Genomic DNA, 18,430 nt, shown 5'->3' with positions numbered 1-18,430 from the left:
TCGCATTTTCAATTTTTATTTTCCAGTTTAAAACATTTGGGTGGCAACTTAAATATTAACAAAACTTTGCGTATACTTAATATTTTTTTTAATAAATTTAGAAAGCTACCGCATTTTAAATTATATTTTTCTTGACAACTTAAATATGTACGAATTTTTGAAATCGTTGTTATTTTCAAAGCTGAATATGGTATTTATTTATTTAAAAAAGAATAGTTTTAATAACACATTTCTTCCTTCTTTTTAGGAAAAATCATATATAAGTATGGGTAAGACATTCTCAGTTAATTTTATAAAATTCTTCTATTATAACTGTTGTAAATGTGTCCATATTATACACATATGTATGTATATCACAATCAGCATAACAAACTTGATCGTATTAGGTTTTAAATATCCTTTACTTAGAGTCTGATCACACTTGATCTTAGGAATTTTTTGTCTATATTCGGTGTGGTATCGAAAATCAAAATTCAATACACATATTTAAAACTAAATCGATATTGTATATTTTTTTGTGGAAACGGATATTGACACTTAAATAATAGTAATATTTTATGTTATATTGTAAATGTTTATATATTGAAATACTTCTTAATTGTCTGATATTTAGCATCAGCCTTTTGTGTTAATTTAGAATTTTTCTCCTAAATACAAAAGTGTATTTAAAATTCGTAGCAATGATTAATGCAAATTCCCCAGTTGTTTTACTTAACACTAAATCCGTTTTGCATAAATTGTTGTCGACTGGCATTCTTGTTGTTGTTGTTGCTGTTGTTGTGTTTGCGATTGCCGCATTTCAAAATTCACAATTCAAAACGTGTTAATTAGGCACAGGATGTGAGTGGGGGATGGAACAATCGGGGAGGCGTGGCTGTAGTTTATACACTTACGGAGGGGGTGAGGCTCAAATGTGTTAATGACTTGCCAGTGCCGAGGCCATGCCACAGCTACTGAATGACTGCCCCTCCCCCTTCCCCCTCCGCCCACTCACAGCACAACTCGCAACCCGCAACCGCTTACCTTTCTTCAATTTCCGCGTTGTGTGCCTGCTGCAAGAAGTTGTTGTTGTTGTTGTTGTTGTTGTTGCTGTTATTGTGGGCGTTGAGGGGTGTCAATAAAATTAGCATTTTCTTTTCTTGCTCTTTGTGTTTTCCTTTTGTTTTGTTTGGCTTGTCGCGCAAATTAAAGATAAAGCGCGTGAGTGGGACAGGTTTTTTCTCTCTTTCTCTCTCTCTCTCTCTGGGCAACATTACGCAACTAAATATTCATGCGACTTGCTTAAAAGTTTTGACAACACCAGCTTCTGTTTGCCTCTCTTGGCACATATTGCTGCCTCCCATTGGGGTGGAGAGGAGGGGGTAGGGGAACGGCCATAACTATCAAATTACGTTTCGACATGTGTGGCAGGTCGTAAAAAGCAATGTTCGACCCATAAACACCTGGCAAAAACGCGCGCGCAACTTAAGACCGGAAAAGAGTCAGAAAGCCAAGCCGAGCGAGCGGTTTAAATATTTTATTGTAATTAAGCCACGAATCTCTCCCCAAGCGCGGCCTTAAAATCAGCGCCAGATGTTGTTAAAAACTGCACACCCACACACACAAACACATCATTCGAACTGCGCTTGGAGGTAGGCAACAGAAAATGTTCCTTTGTTTCGTTGCGCGCTGATTTATAGCCGCCGACCCGCAAGTTTTGTAGCTCTAACTTTTGCTCTGGCCGAGACAGTTAACATTTGGCTTACTGCACTTCTTAACACTATGTTGCCGTTAATAATGCAGCTGCAACAGCAGCAGCAGCTGTTGCCATTTCCTCTTCCTGTCAGCAGCCGCACAAGACAATGATGCAACAACCTTACCGAAAATAAGGAAAGCCAAAAATAAAAAAAAAAACGAAGACCGTAATGAAAACTGTCAAATAAACCACAATTGCAATTGTTCATCCGCTTGTTGCTAAGCTACCTTAATGATATGTACCTGTGTGTGTGTGTGTGTGTGTTTGTATTTGTGTGGCTGCTGAAAACTTTCACCTGTTAATGACATTGAAGAGCGCGGGGCGGGGCAGCAGGAGAAGGGGCGAAGAGACGGCATCAGGTTCTCGGGGACGAAATGAGAAACTAAACAAAACAGCAGCAACCAAAAGTAACTTTTGCAGCAACTTTTGAAAAATGTTTTACAACTAAAACTTTAATTAAAAGCGGAAATGCATTATTGAAACCAAAAGCTGAGATTGAGACTGAAGAACTGCGCAACTGAGACAATGGCAAAGACATTTGCTTAAATGCGAAACTCTAATGCTCTAAACGTGATTGTAGTGTATAGAAAGTGCGATAAATTCATTTAAATTATTTACTAATGTTTATTTTTTTGCATTTCTATATACGCTATGCAAAGAGTAGAAAAGTAGTAAAATAAAAACAAATTTAAGAAAGTATTTAAGAAACACTTCTGTATGGGAAAAAATACTTCCTTAATAGGGGTCTTAGTTGCATACGCTGACAATCTGGTATATTTTGCACTATATGGTATATTTTTAATGTAATATAATATTAATATAACAAATATATCCGTTGACATATTTTGGTATTTTTACGACATATACCAAATATACCATTTAGTTTATTTTAGTATTTTTGCGGTATATTAATATGTTTGCTTTTTCTCAAAATGTGTAGCGGGTATTTCACTCTCCTTCTTATTTGACTTCTGTGGTATATTTTGAATGCAGTACTATATCAATATTCCGAATATAACCTTTGATATGTTTTTTAGTATTTTTGCGGTATGTAAATTTAGTAAATTTTAAAATAAATTCCTCTCTATTTTGCATTTATTCGAGCACACTCGACTGCAGCTTTCTTCCTTGTTTGAATTATTTTTGGTAAATTCGGCTTATAATTTAATTTCAAAATAAAGGAAATATTGTTGAAAAGTAAATTGCATTTTCTCTTAACTGAATTAAATACCATCACACACAATTCAAACTATATTAAAGTAATTCAATTGCAGTATGAATAAACAATCGAATACATCAACTTATAAATCCACTATTTACCATTCAAAGTGTTTTACTATTTATAAAATGAATAGTTTTTGAAAGCCTCAACCAAGCTTAAAACTTGTTTTGTTTTCTATGCAATAATTGAAACCGAAAAACTTAATTGAAAACTTTTAATAGTATATAATGAACTCTCTCAATTTTGTGAGTGATAGTTGTAAATTTACACATAAACATGTCAAAATTTTGATGGTGAAAACCCAAAAGCTATAAATTCTTTGGCCACATCAATAGTTTAATGCAGTAGATAACAGGTTTATTACAAGTAGCAAAACTATTAAACACCATTTTAATAGACTACTTAATAAAACAAAAAATGAAAGTTTGACAACAATTAAAAAGTTGTAAAATAGAAATAAATTTCCGCGAGTCTGATTGAAACACACAAAATACAATTTGTCATGCAACTGCTTTTGTTAACCACAACGACAAAAAAATCCCGAAAAATACAGCAAAAAAAAACACAAAAGTAAGTCACATGCCAACATGTTAGATGGGAGATTATAATAAAATACAAATTTATAATTAAAAACAAATACAAAACAAGATTATTTGAGCTTAATCGTAGCGATTAAATGCAACCGAAAAACGAAAGAAAAACAACGTATTAAATTTATAATTGCATTCTAAATAAATGCAAAATAATAAAAGCCAACAAGCACGTTTCTTTTTTTTTCGATTGTTAAATAACCAAACATTTAATTAATTAATTAGATAAACAAACAAGTAAGCTGCAGCTTAAAAAAAATATATAGATATTTGCGTTAGTTATAAATCAAGAAATTTGCAATTCATAGAATAATAATGTTTCTGGAACACCTTTAATGACACCAAATCAGTTTGATTAGTAACAATTTGCATATGATTAATTGAAAATGATTCCCAGGAATATATACACTAAATTATTCTAAAGCAATTTTGTTCTATCGATTATCAAGCCCAAGCTCCATGGCCACATGCTTTAAACTGGATTCACAGGTATCAGGACTAGAGAAATGCGAATGGTGAACAGAGAAAGAGAGAGCGAGAGAAAGGCCAAAATACGAACGACAAACTGCACGACATTGATGCAATTGCAATTGCAATGTGCATTTATTCAGCTGTAAATCAATAAATTTTAATTAAAATTGCAGCCACACGCAGACCAAATGGGTTCACGACAATTGTTCCGATTTCTCTCTCGCTCTAGCTCTCTCTCCCTCACTCTCTGTGCCTTTCTCTCTCTCTAATAAATGATACATCAAAATGGGAATGCAGCTTTTAACTAAAATTTGCTGTCCGTTTCCCATGAAATATCCTTGTCTGAGTCCAGCTTTTCTGCCTTATAAATGGGATGGGAAATGCGGGGGAAATGAGGAAAATCGGGTTGAATTTTGGGTTCGGACAAAGCCCAAATCTGATAATGCGCATTTCCGTTGCCGATAAGCGCCGCTCAGCATATAATTTGACAAGGTCGCATTCGCGAATATAATAGATTTGGCGACCCCTCAACCTCCGCCTCCGCCTGTTCATCCCCCTCCAGCCACTATTTTGGGCCTTTCAGTTTGGCTTATAATTTTGTTATGCATTTCGATTTTGGCAATTGCTATTTGTGATTTGCAATTTCGATTTTGATTTGCGATTTTTGGTGATTTCGATTTGTGCTTTGTGATTTTCAACATTACGTATACGTCCCCCGTTGACAGCGTGCCATCCATCCAAACTACGATAAATATAGAATAGTATGTACATACATTCGTCTATCCCATCTATCTTTCAATCTATCAAGCAAGCAAAATCAGCAGAGAGAGAGAGAGAGAGAAAAGCAGACGAGCTTGTCAAACATTTCGCGGCATTTCCGCACGTTCTACATCAGTGCATAAGAAAACAAAAACAAAACAAACACATAGCCCCCAAAATGCAAAATGGAAAATGCCAAAATACAAAATGAAAAATCAAAAATCAAAAAAAAAAGAAAATTGAGAAATGAGAATATGTGCTGCAATGAGAAATGAGAAAATGAGAATCGAGTGGGGAAAACACAACTTGATTTCAGTTTTGTGCTTTTTGTCAATCGTTTTGCATAATATATTGTGAAATTATTGAGCTAATGAAGTGCGCGCTTTTAGGTTTGCTGCTTCCTCTTCTCTTCAGGCACTTCAGACTCGTCAGGCAAAAGCCCGGTCTCAGATTACGAGCCAATTTATGCAGGCGCGCGACTTTCCTGCGCCATAAATCTTACCACGAATCGCACAGCCACATGCAACAAATCATCAAGCGAGGGTGGCAATGAAAGTTTGCTCAACTGTTACAACTGTAAAAAGATTAAATGAGAAAAATAATATGTTAAAGGAAAAGTGGGTGGCAACGAAAGTTTGATTAACTGTTACAACTGTAAAAAGATTAAATGAGAAAAATGATTTGTTAAGGAAAATTATTATTTTATACAATTTTTTCAAGCAATATCCTTACAAGTTCTTCAAGCAAAAACATATTTTAATGAAAATCAAAAATTTTAATGTTAATGGAATTGTGGATATGCAGCTGGGAATTTTAAAATGGCAATGTGACAGAAACAAAATCGATTGCACCCATTTAGATTTTCGCTTGTTTTCTATTATTTTAATGTGTTTAACCAAGTGCACAACGTTTTGGCTGTTCACTGAGATATCAGTTATATAATATATAATATTTTCTCTTTAAATAACCAACTTCTTTAGTTTTAATTAAAAGCATACATAATGCTAAATTTATTGACTGTTTCCTTGAAGAAGTTGTGGAAATATTTTCAATAAATACCATCAAAAATTTTGGTTCAAATGTAGTGAAAATAAATTGATAATTCCATTGAAGTAGTTCTGATAAATTGTTGAAGTACTTTTTATAAATTCTAGAATTAAATCTAGTTGAAATACTGCAATTAATTTAGTGAAAATAAATTGAAAATTGCATTTATTGCTTATGCCATATTTTTACTTTAAACATATTTAAAGTTTATTTTTGTATAGAAAATCTGTTAAATTGTTGTCTTTCGTAATTTCATTATGAAGCTCAAACAAGCACTTAAATTGCAAATAGTATTGTAATAGTATTTAAGCAATTGATTTACTTAATTCAATTTATGAAATATTCCCCACAACATTTCATAGTTAATTGCCATTAACAACTAAAGCACACCCCGTATATGAAAATGAAGTGCATTTTCGAGAGCGCATAAAGTTTTGAAAGCTCACACACACACACACAGTCGCAGCGATATGAATGTGTGTACACATATGTAAACTCATAGTTTGTGACGAATTGTAATACAAATGAGCTGAAGCTAGGTAAAGGCAAAGGCAAAGGCAATTGCTCGGGCTGTCTCCACAGCGAAGAAAAGAGCTGGCAAGGGGTGTGAGGGAGGGAGTCAGGAGAGGCAGGGAAGCGGAGGGGAATGAACAACCCAGAACCTGTTTCCCGGCACGTCGTTTAGCGCAACAACTTAATTTGCATATCAGCGCCGCCAAATTGCAGGCGGCATGCAACGCATATAACGCAAATGGTTTGAGAGAGGGAGAAAGACAGAGAGAGAGTGAGAGAGAGAAAGAGCGATGCGGTTGTGGGGCAGGCTCTAACTGAAGTGTAGGCAACTTTGCTAGAAATTGTTTTCAGCCTTTGGCGGCGACGGCGAACACATGCAACGCAAGAGTAAGAGCGAGAGAGAGAGAAAGCGAAGCGAATGCGAGGCACAAGCACTTCATCAATTTGCCAATAAACTTGCGAGTAGTTTTCGCAATAGTTGCCAACATTTCAATCAGGCCAAACACTCAGCACTCGCCCCCCTTTCCACCCTCCCCTGAATTTCCTCGCTATTCGCGTTTACTCTTTGGAGTCAGCGTAAAATTTTATGCACATGGCACAAATCGAAATGGAAATCCAAATTCAAATTCCAAATCCAAATCCAAAGTTGTTGCTGATTTGGCGTAAAATTAACAGGCAAGACGCGAACGCTGAGGCAGGACCTTCAGCTGCCTTGTTGGTTGCCTTGGAATGTGGGCAATTAATGTGAGGAGCCGAGCCAAGTTTTAGCTAGAGCCAGTTTGGGTCAGCAGCAGCTGAAGCAGGAGCAGTAGCAGTAGCAGGAGCAATCGCAAGTAGCAAGCCACCGTCGCGTCTCAAATTAAATTTGCATTTCAAATTCGTTTTCGGCGCGTTTTGTTGACAGCCCGATGGCCGAGCATTGCACATAGAAAGGGAAAGGGAAGAAGGGAGAAGGGAGAAGGGGGAAGGGAAGCGCAGAAGCGTGTTCAGGCTGAATCAAAGCATTTAGTTGGCCACCCCAAAAATCTATTGACAGTCGTTGGTGAGAGCAAACTGTGGAAGCAGCCGAAGCAGCAAAAAATAAAATAAAAGAAACAACAACACAGTCGGAAGCTAAGGCAGGTGCAGAGACTAAGGACTAAGGAATAAGGACTAAAGGCGACTGTCGCCTCGTCTTGCATATAAATCAAAATAATTTTGTTTGGTTCTGTAATTTGGTGACAAGGAATGTGGAAATGTGAGGGAACGAACGCAGCAGCAGAGGAGAGAATGAAATCATGAAAAGGACAAATGAAGTGAAATTTAAATGATTGCATACTTCGAGGCGTTTGTTAAACCATTTATTTTCACCTAATTGCACACTCGAGTGGACGACGTTTTGCTGCCCTTCTTCTTCTTCTCCACTAGCTGCTGCCCCATTTCAAAGCTGTGCACACCGCTTGAGGCACTTTCACAGTCGACTGAACGGGGGCCGCGGGCCACACACAAACACACAGAGAAGAGGGCTTCGTGTTACGCAACACAACTACAAAATATTTGCTGACGTTTTGACATTACTCCTCGTTTCCCGATTCTCGCTCCCCGCTCGCCCTGCAAATCAACAACTTCATTTTCGACCAGAGTCCTCAATTCAATTCGTAGGCCTGTGCTTCATTAGCCCGAAACACAACACAAGGGGCACAAAAGTTTTTCAGGCTTGACATGTGCCTGTGAAAATGCTTTTATTAAATTCCGCTCAACTCGTGTGTTTGTCACAAATATAAAACGAAAACCAATTATAAAGCGACACAAAAGTGCGAAAAGCCGGAAATTGCCACAAATCCAAAGAGAAAGACGAGAAAACGATAGAAACCCAAAAAATCGAGTACAACAAACTTCTTACATCGAATTCAACAAAAACTTCACATGAAGTCATCTAGTTTATTATGATTGATTGTTTCAACAGCTCAATCAAAAGTTAATTGCCTAGCGGACGTTATAATTTTGAAAGGAAGTTGAGAAATAAAGTGAAAATATTGCTACAACAAGCAAGTCGATTACAAGTTTAGAATCTTAAATGGCTAAGCAAAATACAACTTTGAAATTGTTGAACATTTTAAATAAATAAAATCACAAAAACCGAATAAATCTTTTAATATTCATTCAAGCTAACACCTTGATTTACAAAGAAAATATTAAAAAAGAAATAACTATCAGTATATAGCAGTCAAATTCTCTAATATTAAATAGAAAATAAACTGAACTTTTGCTTGCGTTTTCTACTCCTCTTGGAGAAGTCCGAAGTCAAAGCAATAAAATTGATCAATATTATATTTTTCGGCTTATAGAATTTGTTTCAATTTTATTCTTCATTTTTCTTCTTTACAATTTCGATTTCCTATAAACGTAAAATGCAAGCAAAACTTTTACAAAGCTAAAACTAAAAAAAATATAAATTTTTTTAAGAATTTGGAATTTGTTATCAACAAAAATAAAATATGCTTTTCCTTACATTATATTTTTGAACACAGTTCAATTGGGTTAATTATTAACTGATACAATATGCGCACATCAGTGACTCTAAAACTGTATGTAGTGCTTATCATACGTAAAGCAGATTTAGATTTACATAAAATAGGTAAAACCGAATGATTTTTTGAGGCTAACGAAACAGAATTTATTATTAAACTGCTTCAATATGCGTTGCACAGTGACTCTCAAACTGTACGCAGTGCTTGTCATGCGTAAAACACAATTGCCAACCAAACTGTTTGAATGTTTTTAAAAATGTATCCGAAATTGATGAAAATAGAAAACCATTTCACAGGACTGCACAGTTTGCTGTGGCTTCCCTCAAAGTTGCCCTCTCCTCCACGCTTCCCTCCGCGCTTCTACTCGCTTCCCTTCAAAGTGTGTGCGACAAAAGCAATGCGCTTCATCTCAGCCAAAAACTATACATTATACGTTACTCCAACTCCCCCGCACACGTTGCGCATGCTAGACGACGCCTTCAACTCGTGACATGTGCAGGAAATGCGTTCTCTGGCGCTGCCAAACGCTCTGCTTTCCGCCATCGACTGCATCGACTGACTCTGTGTAACATAGCTTCTTCAGTTTGGCTGCTGCTTCTGCTGCAGTTACTCGGTTTTCGAGGCTGGGTTTACGGTTACGGTTTTTTGGTTATGCCGTGTGCTCTGTGTGGCGCCTCATGCGCAGCTCCATAAATATTTAAATTGTGTGCCGCCTCGCGACTTCTGATTCCTTCTTACTCCATCCCCCTTCCCCCTTCCTCCTTTCCCGCTTGCCGCCTTTTGCTGCCTTTGCGTGTTGCTTGCCGGCTTATTTTTTGACAGTTATCGATTCGCTGTGTGCTCCACACGACTCTGAGACGCTGGCGTTTTATCTTGCCGAGACTTGCAATTCATTTCCTAAAATATGCATGCGAAAAAACCCAAGTGAAGAGGGAAGCAGTAGCAGGCATCAGTTGGATAGGGAAGCCAAGCGGCATCATTACATTGGCTACGCGCTGTCAAGCTGCCTGACTGCCAGCCTGGCTGCCTGTCTCTTTCCCCTCTCTCCCCCTTTCTGCTACTCTGCGTCTCAGCTTGCCACATCCAACACATTTGCAATATGTACGAGTTATGCGGCATAAGCCTCCGATTCTCGCACTCATTTCCTTCTTTCAACCAGTTAAAAAGTTTTCCAAGTCGTTCGCTGCTTTGTGCATGTTTAACTTTTGCCTGTCAGGACGTTGTGAAAGTATTTCTCTTTATTGCTCCCGTCCCTCCCGCTTACCCCCTTCACCACGAAACTGCTGTTATTCCTTGGTGTTGTTGTGTTATCCCCCTTGGCCCCCTTCGGCTTTGATCAAAGTGACACTCAAGTGCCTGCCAGCAAATTCACAAATGCAACGTTTGCCTCGCTCCACCTCTGCCACTTCTGCCACTTCGTCTTCGTGTTCACTTGCAAAAGCCGCACACTTGACAGCCTACAAACTGAAACAACAACTCAATTAGCACGCCCAAAAATATAACTCAGCACGCAATAAAAAAATATCCCAGTTGGAAAAAAAAACCTAATTGAAGCACTTCTCAGATTTAACTCTAATGTCTCCAGCCAATTGACCTACAATTTTCATAAGCTCCAACTCTTTTCATTCAACTCCTCGTCACTTTGAATATCCCAATTCACACACTGTGCTCTAATTGATGTGCAAATATTTGACACTCGTCAGGAGTTAAGTTATATAAATTAAGAGGCAATGTTAAGGCGTTGCTTAACTGAGAAATTGTTGCATCAAATTTAAACAATTTAACGCTTTTGATTTAATTCTTAATTTTCGTAAATAAATTCAGTTTTATTTAATGTTTCGAGTTAAGAAATTGTGGAATAAAAATTAATTGATCTAATATTTCGCTCTTACTTTTAATTTACAAAAAACTTTTATTTAATGATTTAAATTGACGAAAATTATTCAGAAATTGCATTAAATTTAATTGGTTTTACACTTTTGATTAATATTTTACATTTTGAACAGCTTTAACTTTTATTTAATGATTTGAGTTCGCAAAGTGCGAATGTACTTTTCTTAAGCCTTTTCATAATCGATGGCTGATTGTAATCACCTATTAGTCAGCTAGACCCGTACTAATGACTCATTCAAGTGCAGGGAAGCCCATTTATGACTAAATGAAAATCAATTCGAATCTGAAAAACTAAGTTAGCAAAGTTGATCAAAGAAATTATAGCAAGTTATGTGAATTTTGCAACCTGATATCGAACTGATTAGATTGCCAAAATTGAGACTGATAAAACTCGTGTACTTCTAATCGAGCAGCAATAAATTTCATGCACACCCCACACTGCGTATGAGTAATGCGTAAAAGGCTTTTGCCAAAGCTTTTGTGTCATTTTTGATTTCGAATTCGATTACCGTTTCGGTACGCTTCAGTTTCGTGCGAGCAACTAACGCGTTTGGACGTGTCCCCCAAAGAGAGAGAGAAAAAGCTATCCAGATACAATTTTCCAGTCAAATAACTAGCAGAAAGAAGTTGAGAAAATGCCACCGCCACCCAAAGATCGTTGCGGAGGGCCGCCACCACCTCCGCCAGGTGGGCGTCGTGGACCCATCATTAATGTCCAGATTGCACCACGCTGGCCCAGACGTCATCATGCTCCCGTTGTCGTTGTTCAGACGCCGCCTCGCCCCGCCCCGGTTGTCGTAGTGCAACAGCCACCGCCACCGCCTCGCCCCGCACAAGTTGTTGTTGTCCAACAGCAGCCACCGCCACCGCCTCGGCCAGCACAAGTTGTTGTAGTGCAGCAGCCACCACCGCCTCCGTACTATCCACCATCATCAAATGACCACTATCACAATCCACCAGGCTATTAAGCAGAGCTGCAGCTAACCCCAAGAGCTCGGCAGCTTTTGATGAATTTACGCATTTCCCTTAGACATAGAAGCACACAACAAAAAATATCGCATGAAATAAATATACTTTATAGTTACTGTACACTTGTTCGTTTCATTTCGTTTCGATTAGATTTGTTTTGCTTATCGCACTGATAAGGCGTTAATCAGTGGAATCATCTACGTATTTAAAGTGGGTAGACGATTGCCAGCTGTGGCATAGTTTACGCTCTGATTGCAATCAATAATTATTGAGGCATTCAGGCTAACCCTTTCGCATGTAACAACAACAATGGAACACAAATATGAAAGCACAGCTGCTTTGTTTTATGGCATTCAAAGCAGAAGAAGCTAAGCAAAAGCGAGGGTGATTTGATAAGTATGTGAGGAATGATTTAAGTGCTTAAGAATTTTAAATCATACTACGGGTTTTAGTAGCTTTGGCTGACAATCTAGTATATTTTGTACTCATTGGTATATTTTGAATGCACATAGTACAATACCAATATATCGAAAATGTATATTTTAGTATTTTTTCGGTTTATTTTAAGAATAATACTAGCTGGTATATTTTGAACTAGCTAGTATATTTTTTAGTCGTTGGTATATTTCGAATGTACATAGTACAATACCAATATATCGAATATGTACATTTAAGTATTTTCGGTATATTTTAAGAAGAATACAAGCTGGTATATTTTGTACTATCTGGTATATTTTGTGGAAATTTGTATATTTTGAATGTACATAATACAATACCAATATACCGAAACTGCACATTTTAGTATTTTTCGGTATATTTTAAGAATAATATTATCTGACATATTTATACTTTATGGTATTTTAAAATACCAAATACATGTTTTGGTATATTTTAGTATTTTGTAGTATATTAATTTGGTGTAATTTAAATATGATACCGCACTGTTTGGCTTTTATTTAAAATGCGTGACGGGTCGAGCACACTCGACTTTAGCTTTCTTACTTGTTTCGGGTGATCTTCACACATAATCACACATAATAATGATAATGATCATACATAATAAATCAATTTCTAAAATGTGTACAAAGTGAGTACTCTAAATATATACAAAAATATATTTTTGTAATTAATTCCCTATATCAGAATTTTCAATTTATTAAATATTAAAATTATTTAAAATTTAAAATTATTTTTTAAGATTTTTCAAATAACGAGTTTTACTTATTGCTTAAGATTTTAATATATGCTCAATTATATTATTTTAATATTCATAATAATATTTAGAAAATCCTTCAAAGTAATTTAATCATCTTTTAAATTAAGTACTAAGTTGTACCTTCAAGAACATTTAATTTATTATGCACAAATCCCAAAAGTTATTTTTAAACTCTACAAAAATAATAATCAAGTGATAATCAAATGTGGGCCACTGCTTATCGTGCTACCCTCGCAGTGTTCGCTTATCGATATCAGTTGATAATTGACAGTTCAGATGACTAACCACCTGTGTTGGTTGTCGCTTATCTCACAAACACTGGAATAGTGAATGGAATGGCGAATGGAATGGAAATTCCATTAAGCCCCACCAACTGATTGATGGCATTGTCAATGTCGTCGATAGCGATGTCGATGGAAGTCAGTTGCTGTTGCTGTTGTCGTAGCCATGTTTTTGTTAGGCCGAATAATGTTTTGGCAATTCGACATTGCGCAGTATTCGAAGTGGTGTGCTTGAGAAAGCACATTGGTAAGCGGGAGCCATGCGTGTATACTATGAAGATTCATATCGCTATGGTCATCATCATCACCATCATCGTCCAAGTAAGCAACTGAGGTACCACGGAGCGTATGATTGATGCGCCACATCATCACGCACATTAATGAGGGTACAATAGCTCTAATAATATCATACCTGTCCTTCAGATATCGAAATTGATGTTTTCTCCGGCTACGGTGGGGCATATTATCCGCCGCCGGTTGCTCGGCCCGAAGTCGTCGTCGTGAATCCGGCAGTCAACTATATGCCACTACCGGGTGGACAAATGATGATGCCACAGCCACAGCCACAGCCATATGGTGCCATGGGCACCATGGGCAACATGGCAGCTATGGGCTCAGCGAGCTACTATCAACAGCAACAGGGCTATCAGTATCAATACAACAATCCCCCCTATCCGCGCTGGTAAAACGCAGACAACGAACTAAAGCAAATGACGAAATCAGGCGAACGAGTGTCTATCACTTAATGAAATCAATAGGAAATGTTTCTCGGCTAATACGACAAGCAAACAAAATAATCTACAAGTTGCAAGCCAACAATACCTCAAGAAATACGTATAAAAAAGTGTTTAATATACATATGTATTGATAGTTAAAAATGTTTACTATGTATAAATATAACAGATAACTTACACACAAACTTTACAATTAATGTGACTGACTTTTTGTTTTGTTAAGGAAATTTAAATTGCTTTACTTGTAAAACATACACAAATTTTTAACATCCAAAAGCAAATTTTTTAAATGGTAAATGCATTTCAATCTGTTTAACCCACTCATTTTTTATGGTTCCCAATAAAGATAAGATTGAAATCTTTGCTACTTTCTCTACGCAATTATATTTTCTTTTTGATTTGCATGTTTATTGAATTTAAAGAAATTATTTAAATTGAGTATCGATTTTATTTTCATATTTATTTTCAAGTATTTCTAGAGGCCCCAGACATTATTAAAACTAATTGAGCAAGATGATTATCTTCATAATTTGTAGACGGCTAAACATATTTCTTAGATTAAGTTTCGTTTAATAAAAGCACGAATGCTGCTACAAAAATAAATTGAAAGAAATTTATAATCAAGTGCAAACATAAAAATAATTTGAATATGATTGTAATTCAAATTTAAATTCAATAAAAATCTTTCTTAGTTCTCTACATTCCCAATTAAATATTTCCCTCGTATGCGAATCATTTTATTGAAATAAATTTTCAATTTGCGCTCTACGTCGCCATTTCATATACTATAAATAATTATTCATGTGTACAAGCTATTTTTCATGTCCAAATTCCATTCGCTTCCAATGGAAATTGTTTATTTATTTTTAAAAGACAACGTAAGTTGCAGCTAACAAAATAAAGTCGATAACAATGAAATATTCGACTGGAAGGAAGCGTGGGGATTTTCGTTACTTTCAGTTGCTTCTTGCAAGAAATAAGACAAAAGCAAATAGTTTTTTTTTCCTTGAAAAAGAGAGAATATTTATTTCTTTTATGATTCACTTTGTGAAATTTATGAAATTCAAGTGCAAATTAAACATTTTTGACAACTCATTTCGTTGAATTCCCCTTGGGTCGGGTCGCCTCCTGATTGGAAATTGTTTATCAATAATTTATCGGAAGACAGTAAGACCACCTGACAAGATAATGGACTAAGCCATTGAACACAAAAAAAAAAATCACCGACCAGCGAACTGTCCTCGCTTAAATATGTTAAGCAATTGCGAAAATAGTTCAGTCAACGCCCGGCAGAAGTAATCGAAGCAAGTTCGAAGAGCGCTACATCGAGACCTCAAAAAAACAAAAAAGGAAGCAACATGTCATACTACGACGACGAGCGCCGCCATCATCATCATCATCATCACCACGGGGGACGTCCCATTGTCGAAGTGGACATTGTGCCACCAAGGATTCCGCGTCCCGTCGTTGAAATCGATATTGGCTCCCGCTATCCCCCACCCCCATCCTATCGGCCGGAAGTGGTCGAGGTGGTGACACCAGCGGCTGTCTACCAACCGCCACCGCCGCCACGCCCCATTGTCGAGGTGGAAGTGATGCGACCCAATCGACCACTCATCGAGTTCAACATTGGCGGACGTCGTCCGCCACCACGTGAGGAGGTCGTCATCGTCCAGCAGCAGCCCAGATGGTAACCAGTGACCAGTTCGATATATAATTGAAAATTCATTTCAAATGCTTCAGCTATAAGTTTAAATGTCCAACAACAACAACAAAAGTATTTATTTATAATTGAAATTACATTATCATGTGACCAGTAGAAACAAAAAAACACAAAAATGAAGAAAAAAAAAACATTAAATATTTATTTGTTATGCCATTGGCATAAATATGAAATTAAAACCTCTTTTAAAAAGTTGTCAACTATTTTTGAATGGGTCTCTCTCTCTCTCTCTCGGATTGGGTGCTGTCCATTTGATGGGCATTCGTAATCCTGTTTGTTCAGTCGATTTCATTAAAGAGCCATTGACTATTCAATTGGTCATTTAAATCCATTTTACTCAATGTAATCAATGCACTCCACGATGCGCGAGTATTAGGCCATATTGCTACAAAATTACACATTACGTATACGTAATGTTGGAACTAAAGTACCACTAACATGTATGTATATGGATGGTTGCGTTTATTATATTTAGCTTAGTCATTTGCACTACTCATAATACTTATAATGGAATAATATTAATTTGTAAACAAAACTGATTGATAGCGAATGCTTATTGATATAGATAATTGCAATTTGGAAGGAAAAATATTCAAAATGATTTCAATTATTTGATACTTATTTGTCTATTTTGCTGGTATATATTATTCTCTATGGTATATTTTGAATATAGTAGTATATTGATAAAACGATCGGTATGTTTTAGTATTTTTTTTGGTATATTAATTCAGTATACAACTAAATCTCTTCAAAAATTAGTATCTAACAGAAATAAATCTTCGTAGTTATTCAAGAAATAATTGTCTATTGCAAACAAGGCTGCTGGTATATTTTGAAAATAGTAGTATATTGATATACATAATACGTACATAAAACCTTCGGTATGTTTTAATAATTTTTTGGTATATTAATTTAATTATTTTTTCAAAAATTAGCATCAAACAGAAATAAATCGTCAAAGTTATTCAAGAAATATTTTTATATTGAAAAATAGGCTGCTGGTATATTTTTAATGTTGTTGTATATTGATATACCTAATATAGAGTTCGATATTTTTTCTATATGTTATTTTAGTATACAACTTTTTAAATCTCTAATGTTACCAACTAACAAAATCTGTTTTGCGGTGTGATAATAATCTTAGAAGTTATTAAAGAAAGAATTTTATATTGAAAAACAGGCTGCTGGTATATTTGAAATGTAATAGTAAATCAATAATTCAAATAAATTGTATATTTGGAATGTAGTAGTAAATCAATATTCCAAATATAGCTGTGTCTTTCTTACTTTCGCATATAATCAAAACATGCCAATATGTTAATTGCTACTTAAGATATTTATGATAATAAGCTTTCAGCAGATGTTGCGTAGATATAAAAAATATAAAAAACAACTATAAATCTAGTCAAATAACTTGAAGGACGTCTGTCTCTCAAATGGCAACAGAATTTCATTGCCAAATAAATTTACTTTTACGCAGCAATAAAAATAATAATAAATAAAGACATTTAAAGTGCAGTTGTCCTTAGAAATTATATCAATAAAAGTTATTAGCATGATAAAGCGCTCAATTGGAGGACGAATAAGAAGCCAATAATTGAAGTGACAGTAAACCTACCTGAGAGTCACTTTGGTTGTGGCAGCCACGCAATTTAAGACGACGATTAAGAAGCCCTGACTCAACTTAGCTCCATCAACTTTGGGATTGCCCGACCTCAAGATACTCGTGAGTCATGCACTGCCAAACAGAGCTTAACACTTGCGACCCCTATGAAGCAGTGAACAGCAATCGACGCCTTGACAATGGCAGTAAATGAATCACGACAAGGCAAATGTGTGTATCTATCATTAAGTTACTTCATTGTCTGATAAGATACTGAATGTCGAGGATTATGATAACTGATAAGAGCGAGTGGCGCAAACATTTCGCTTTATAAATATAATGCATCGATTACCCTGGCATTCAGTAACGAAACGAACCTCGACAAACACGGAATACAATCCTCAATAATCGAAATGGCCGAAGTGCAACAAGTGAGCATCCAATGCGAATGCCATCATCGCTTTGGAATCATCCGTATGCTGACAGCACCCTGGGCCTTGGGTCGCCCTTGCCGTCGCTGCAGACGCATGATGGAACGCAATGTGATTGTGGTGCCCACCTCAGGAGCTGCCGTTGCCGTTGCCCCTGCCCCTGCATGGCGCTCGCCATGTGTGGTAACAACAACCACCCAAACTCTGCCTCAACCTCAACCTCAAGTAATTGCCGTCCCAGTGCAAACAGCAGCCAACGTTCAGATGCCATCACAACAGGCATATCCTGCCACAGATCCGCCCAGATATGAACTCGTTCCAGTCAAGTAATTACTCGGACTTGGATTTGGATTTCGATTTGGATGTTTAAAGTGTTTGAGAAGCATGTATCAAAAATATTTTCATATTATTAAGAAATAAACAAAAAGTGTTTTCTTGTAAATGAATTTTGCAAGTTTGCTATGTTATAAGTAGTTTAAGAAATGAAATTAAGTGTTGTTTTAAAAAGATTGAAAAGGGCTTTAAATTAGATGGTCAAATATTGAAGTACAAGTTTATTTAAAAAACAAGAAAAAAAGGTACAGTCGAGTGTGCTCGACTGTGAGATACCCGCTACCCATTTTTAATAAGGGCAAAATATTGCGGTATCATTTTCAAAATATACCGAAAATACTAAAAAAATACTAAAAATATACCAAATGGTATGTTTGGTATATCGATATAGTACACCATT

General features: G+C 36.2%; 4 protein-coding genes across 4 annotated transcripts; all 4 read left to right on the top strand.

Annotated features, from left to right (window-relative positions):
* Nucleotides 1-11,255: 11,255 nt before the first annotated feature.
* On the top strand, nt 11,256-11,829 carry LOC117564547 (uncharacterized). Its single transcript, XM_034243370.2, has one exon. The coding sequence runs from the start codon at nt 11,376-11,378 to the stop codon at nt 11,706-11,708; it is 333 nt and encodes a 110-aa protein (XP_034099261.1). The 5' UTR covers nt 11,256-11,375; the 3' UTR covers nt 11,709-11,829.
* A 1,535-nt stretch (nt 11,830-13,364) lies between these two features.
* Nucleotides 13,365-14,123, top strand: LOC117564523 (uncharacterized). Its single transcript, XM_034243343.2, has 2 exons — nt 13,365-13,527; nt 13,630-14,123. Exons 1-2 carry the CDS (start codon nt 13,467-13,469, stop codon nt 13,890-13,892), a joined length of 324 nt encoding a protein of 107 aa, XP_034099234.1. The 5' UTR covers nt 13,365-13,466; the 3' UTR covers nt 13,893-14,123.
* A 1,084-nt stretch (nt 14,124-15,207) lies between these two features.
* LOC117564570 (forkhead box protein G1) lies at nt 15,208-15,855 on the top strand. Its single transcript, XM_034243405.2, has one exon. It carries the CDS (start codon nt 15,299-15,301, stop codon nt 15,632-15,634), a length of 336 nt encoding a protein of 111 aa, XP_034099296.1. The 5' UTR covers nt 15,208-15,298; the 3' UTR covers nt 15,635-15,855.
* A 1,767-nt stretch (nt 15,856-17,622) lies between these two features.
* On the top strand, nt 17,623-18,172 carry LOC117564586 (uncharacterized). Its single transcript, XM_034243431.2, has one exon. It carries the CDS (start codon nt 17,680-17,682, stop codon nt 18,025-18,027), a length of 348 nt encoding a protein of 115 aa, XP_034099322.1. The 5' UTR covers nt 17,623-17,679; the 3' UTR covers nt 18,028-18,172.
* Nucleotides 18,173-18,430: the final 258 nt, after the last annotated feature.

The sequence above is a fragment of the Drosophila albomicans genome, chromosome 2L (assembly GCF_009650485.2).
Source record: "Drosophila albomicans strain 15112-1751.03 chromosome 2L, ASM965048v2, whole genome shotgun sequence".
NCBI lineage: Eukaryota > Metazoa > Arthropoda > Insecta > Diptera > Drosophilidae > Drosophila > Drosophila albomicans.
This window is presented reverse-complemented; position numbering and strand designations above follow the sequence as displayed.

Coding starts and splice junctions, on each gene's coding strand:
- LOC117564547 (XM_034243370.2), top strand. CDS start 11,376: ATGCCACCGCCACCCAAAGATCGTTGCGGAGGGCCGCCACCACCTCCG.
- LOC117564523 (XM_034243343.2), top strand. CDS start 13,467: ATGCGTGTATACTATGAAGATTCATATCGCTATGGTCATCATCATCAC. Junction 13,528..13,629: donor TCATCACCATCATCGTCCAA/GTAAGCAACTGA, acceptor CCTGTCCTTCAG/ATATCGAAATTGATGTTTTC.
- LOC117564570 (XM_034243405.2), top strand. CDS start 15,299: ATGTCATACTACGACGACGAGCGCCGCCATCATCATCATCATCATCAC.
- LOC117564586 (XM_034243431.2), top strand. CDS start 17,680: ATGGCCGAAGTGCAACAAGTGAGCATCCAATGCGAATGCCATCATCGC.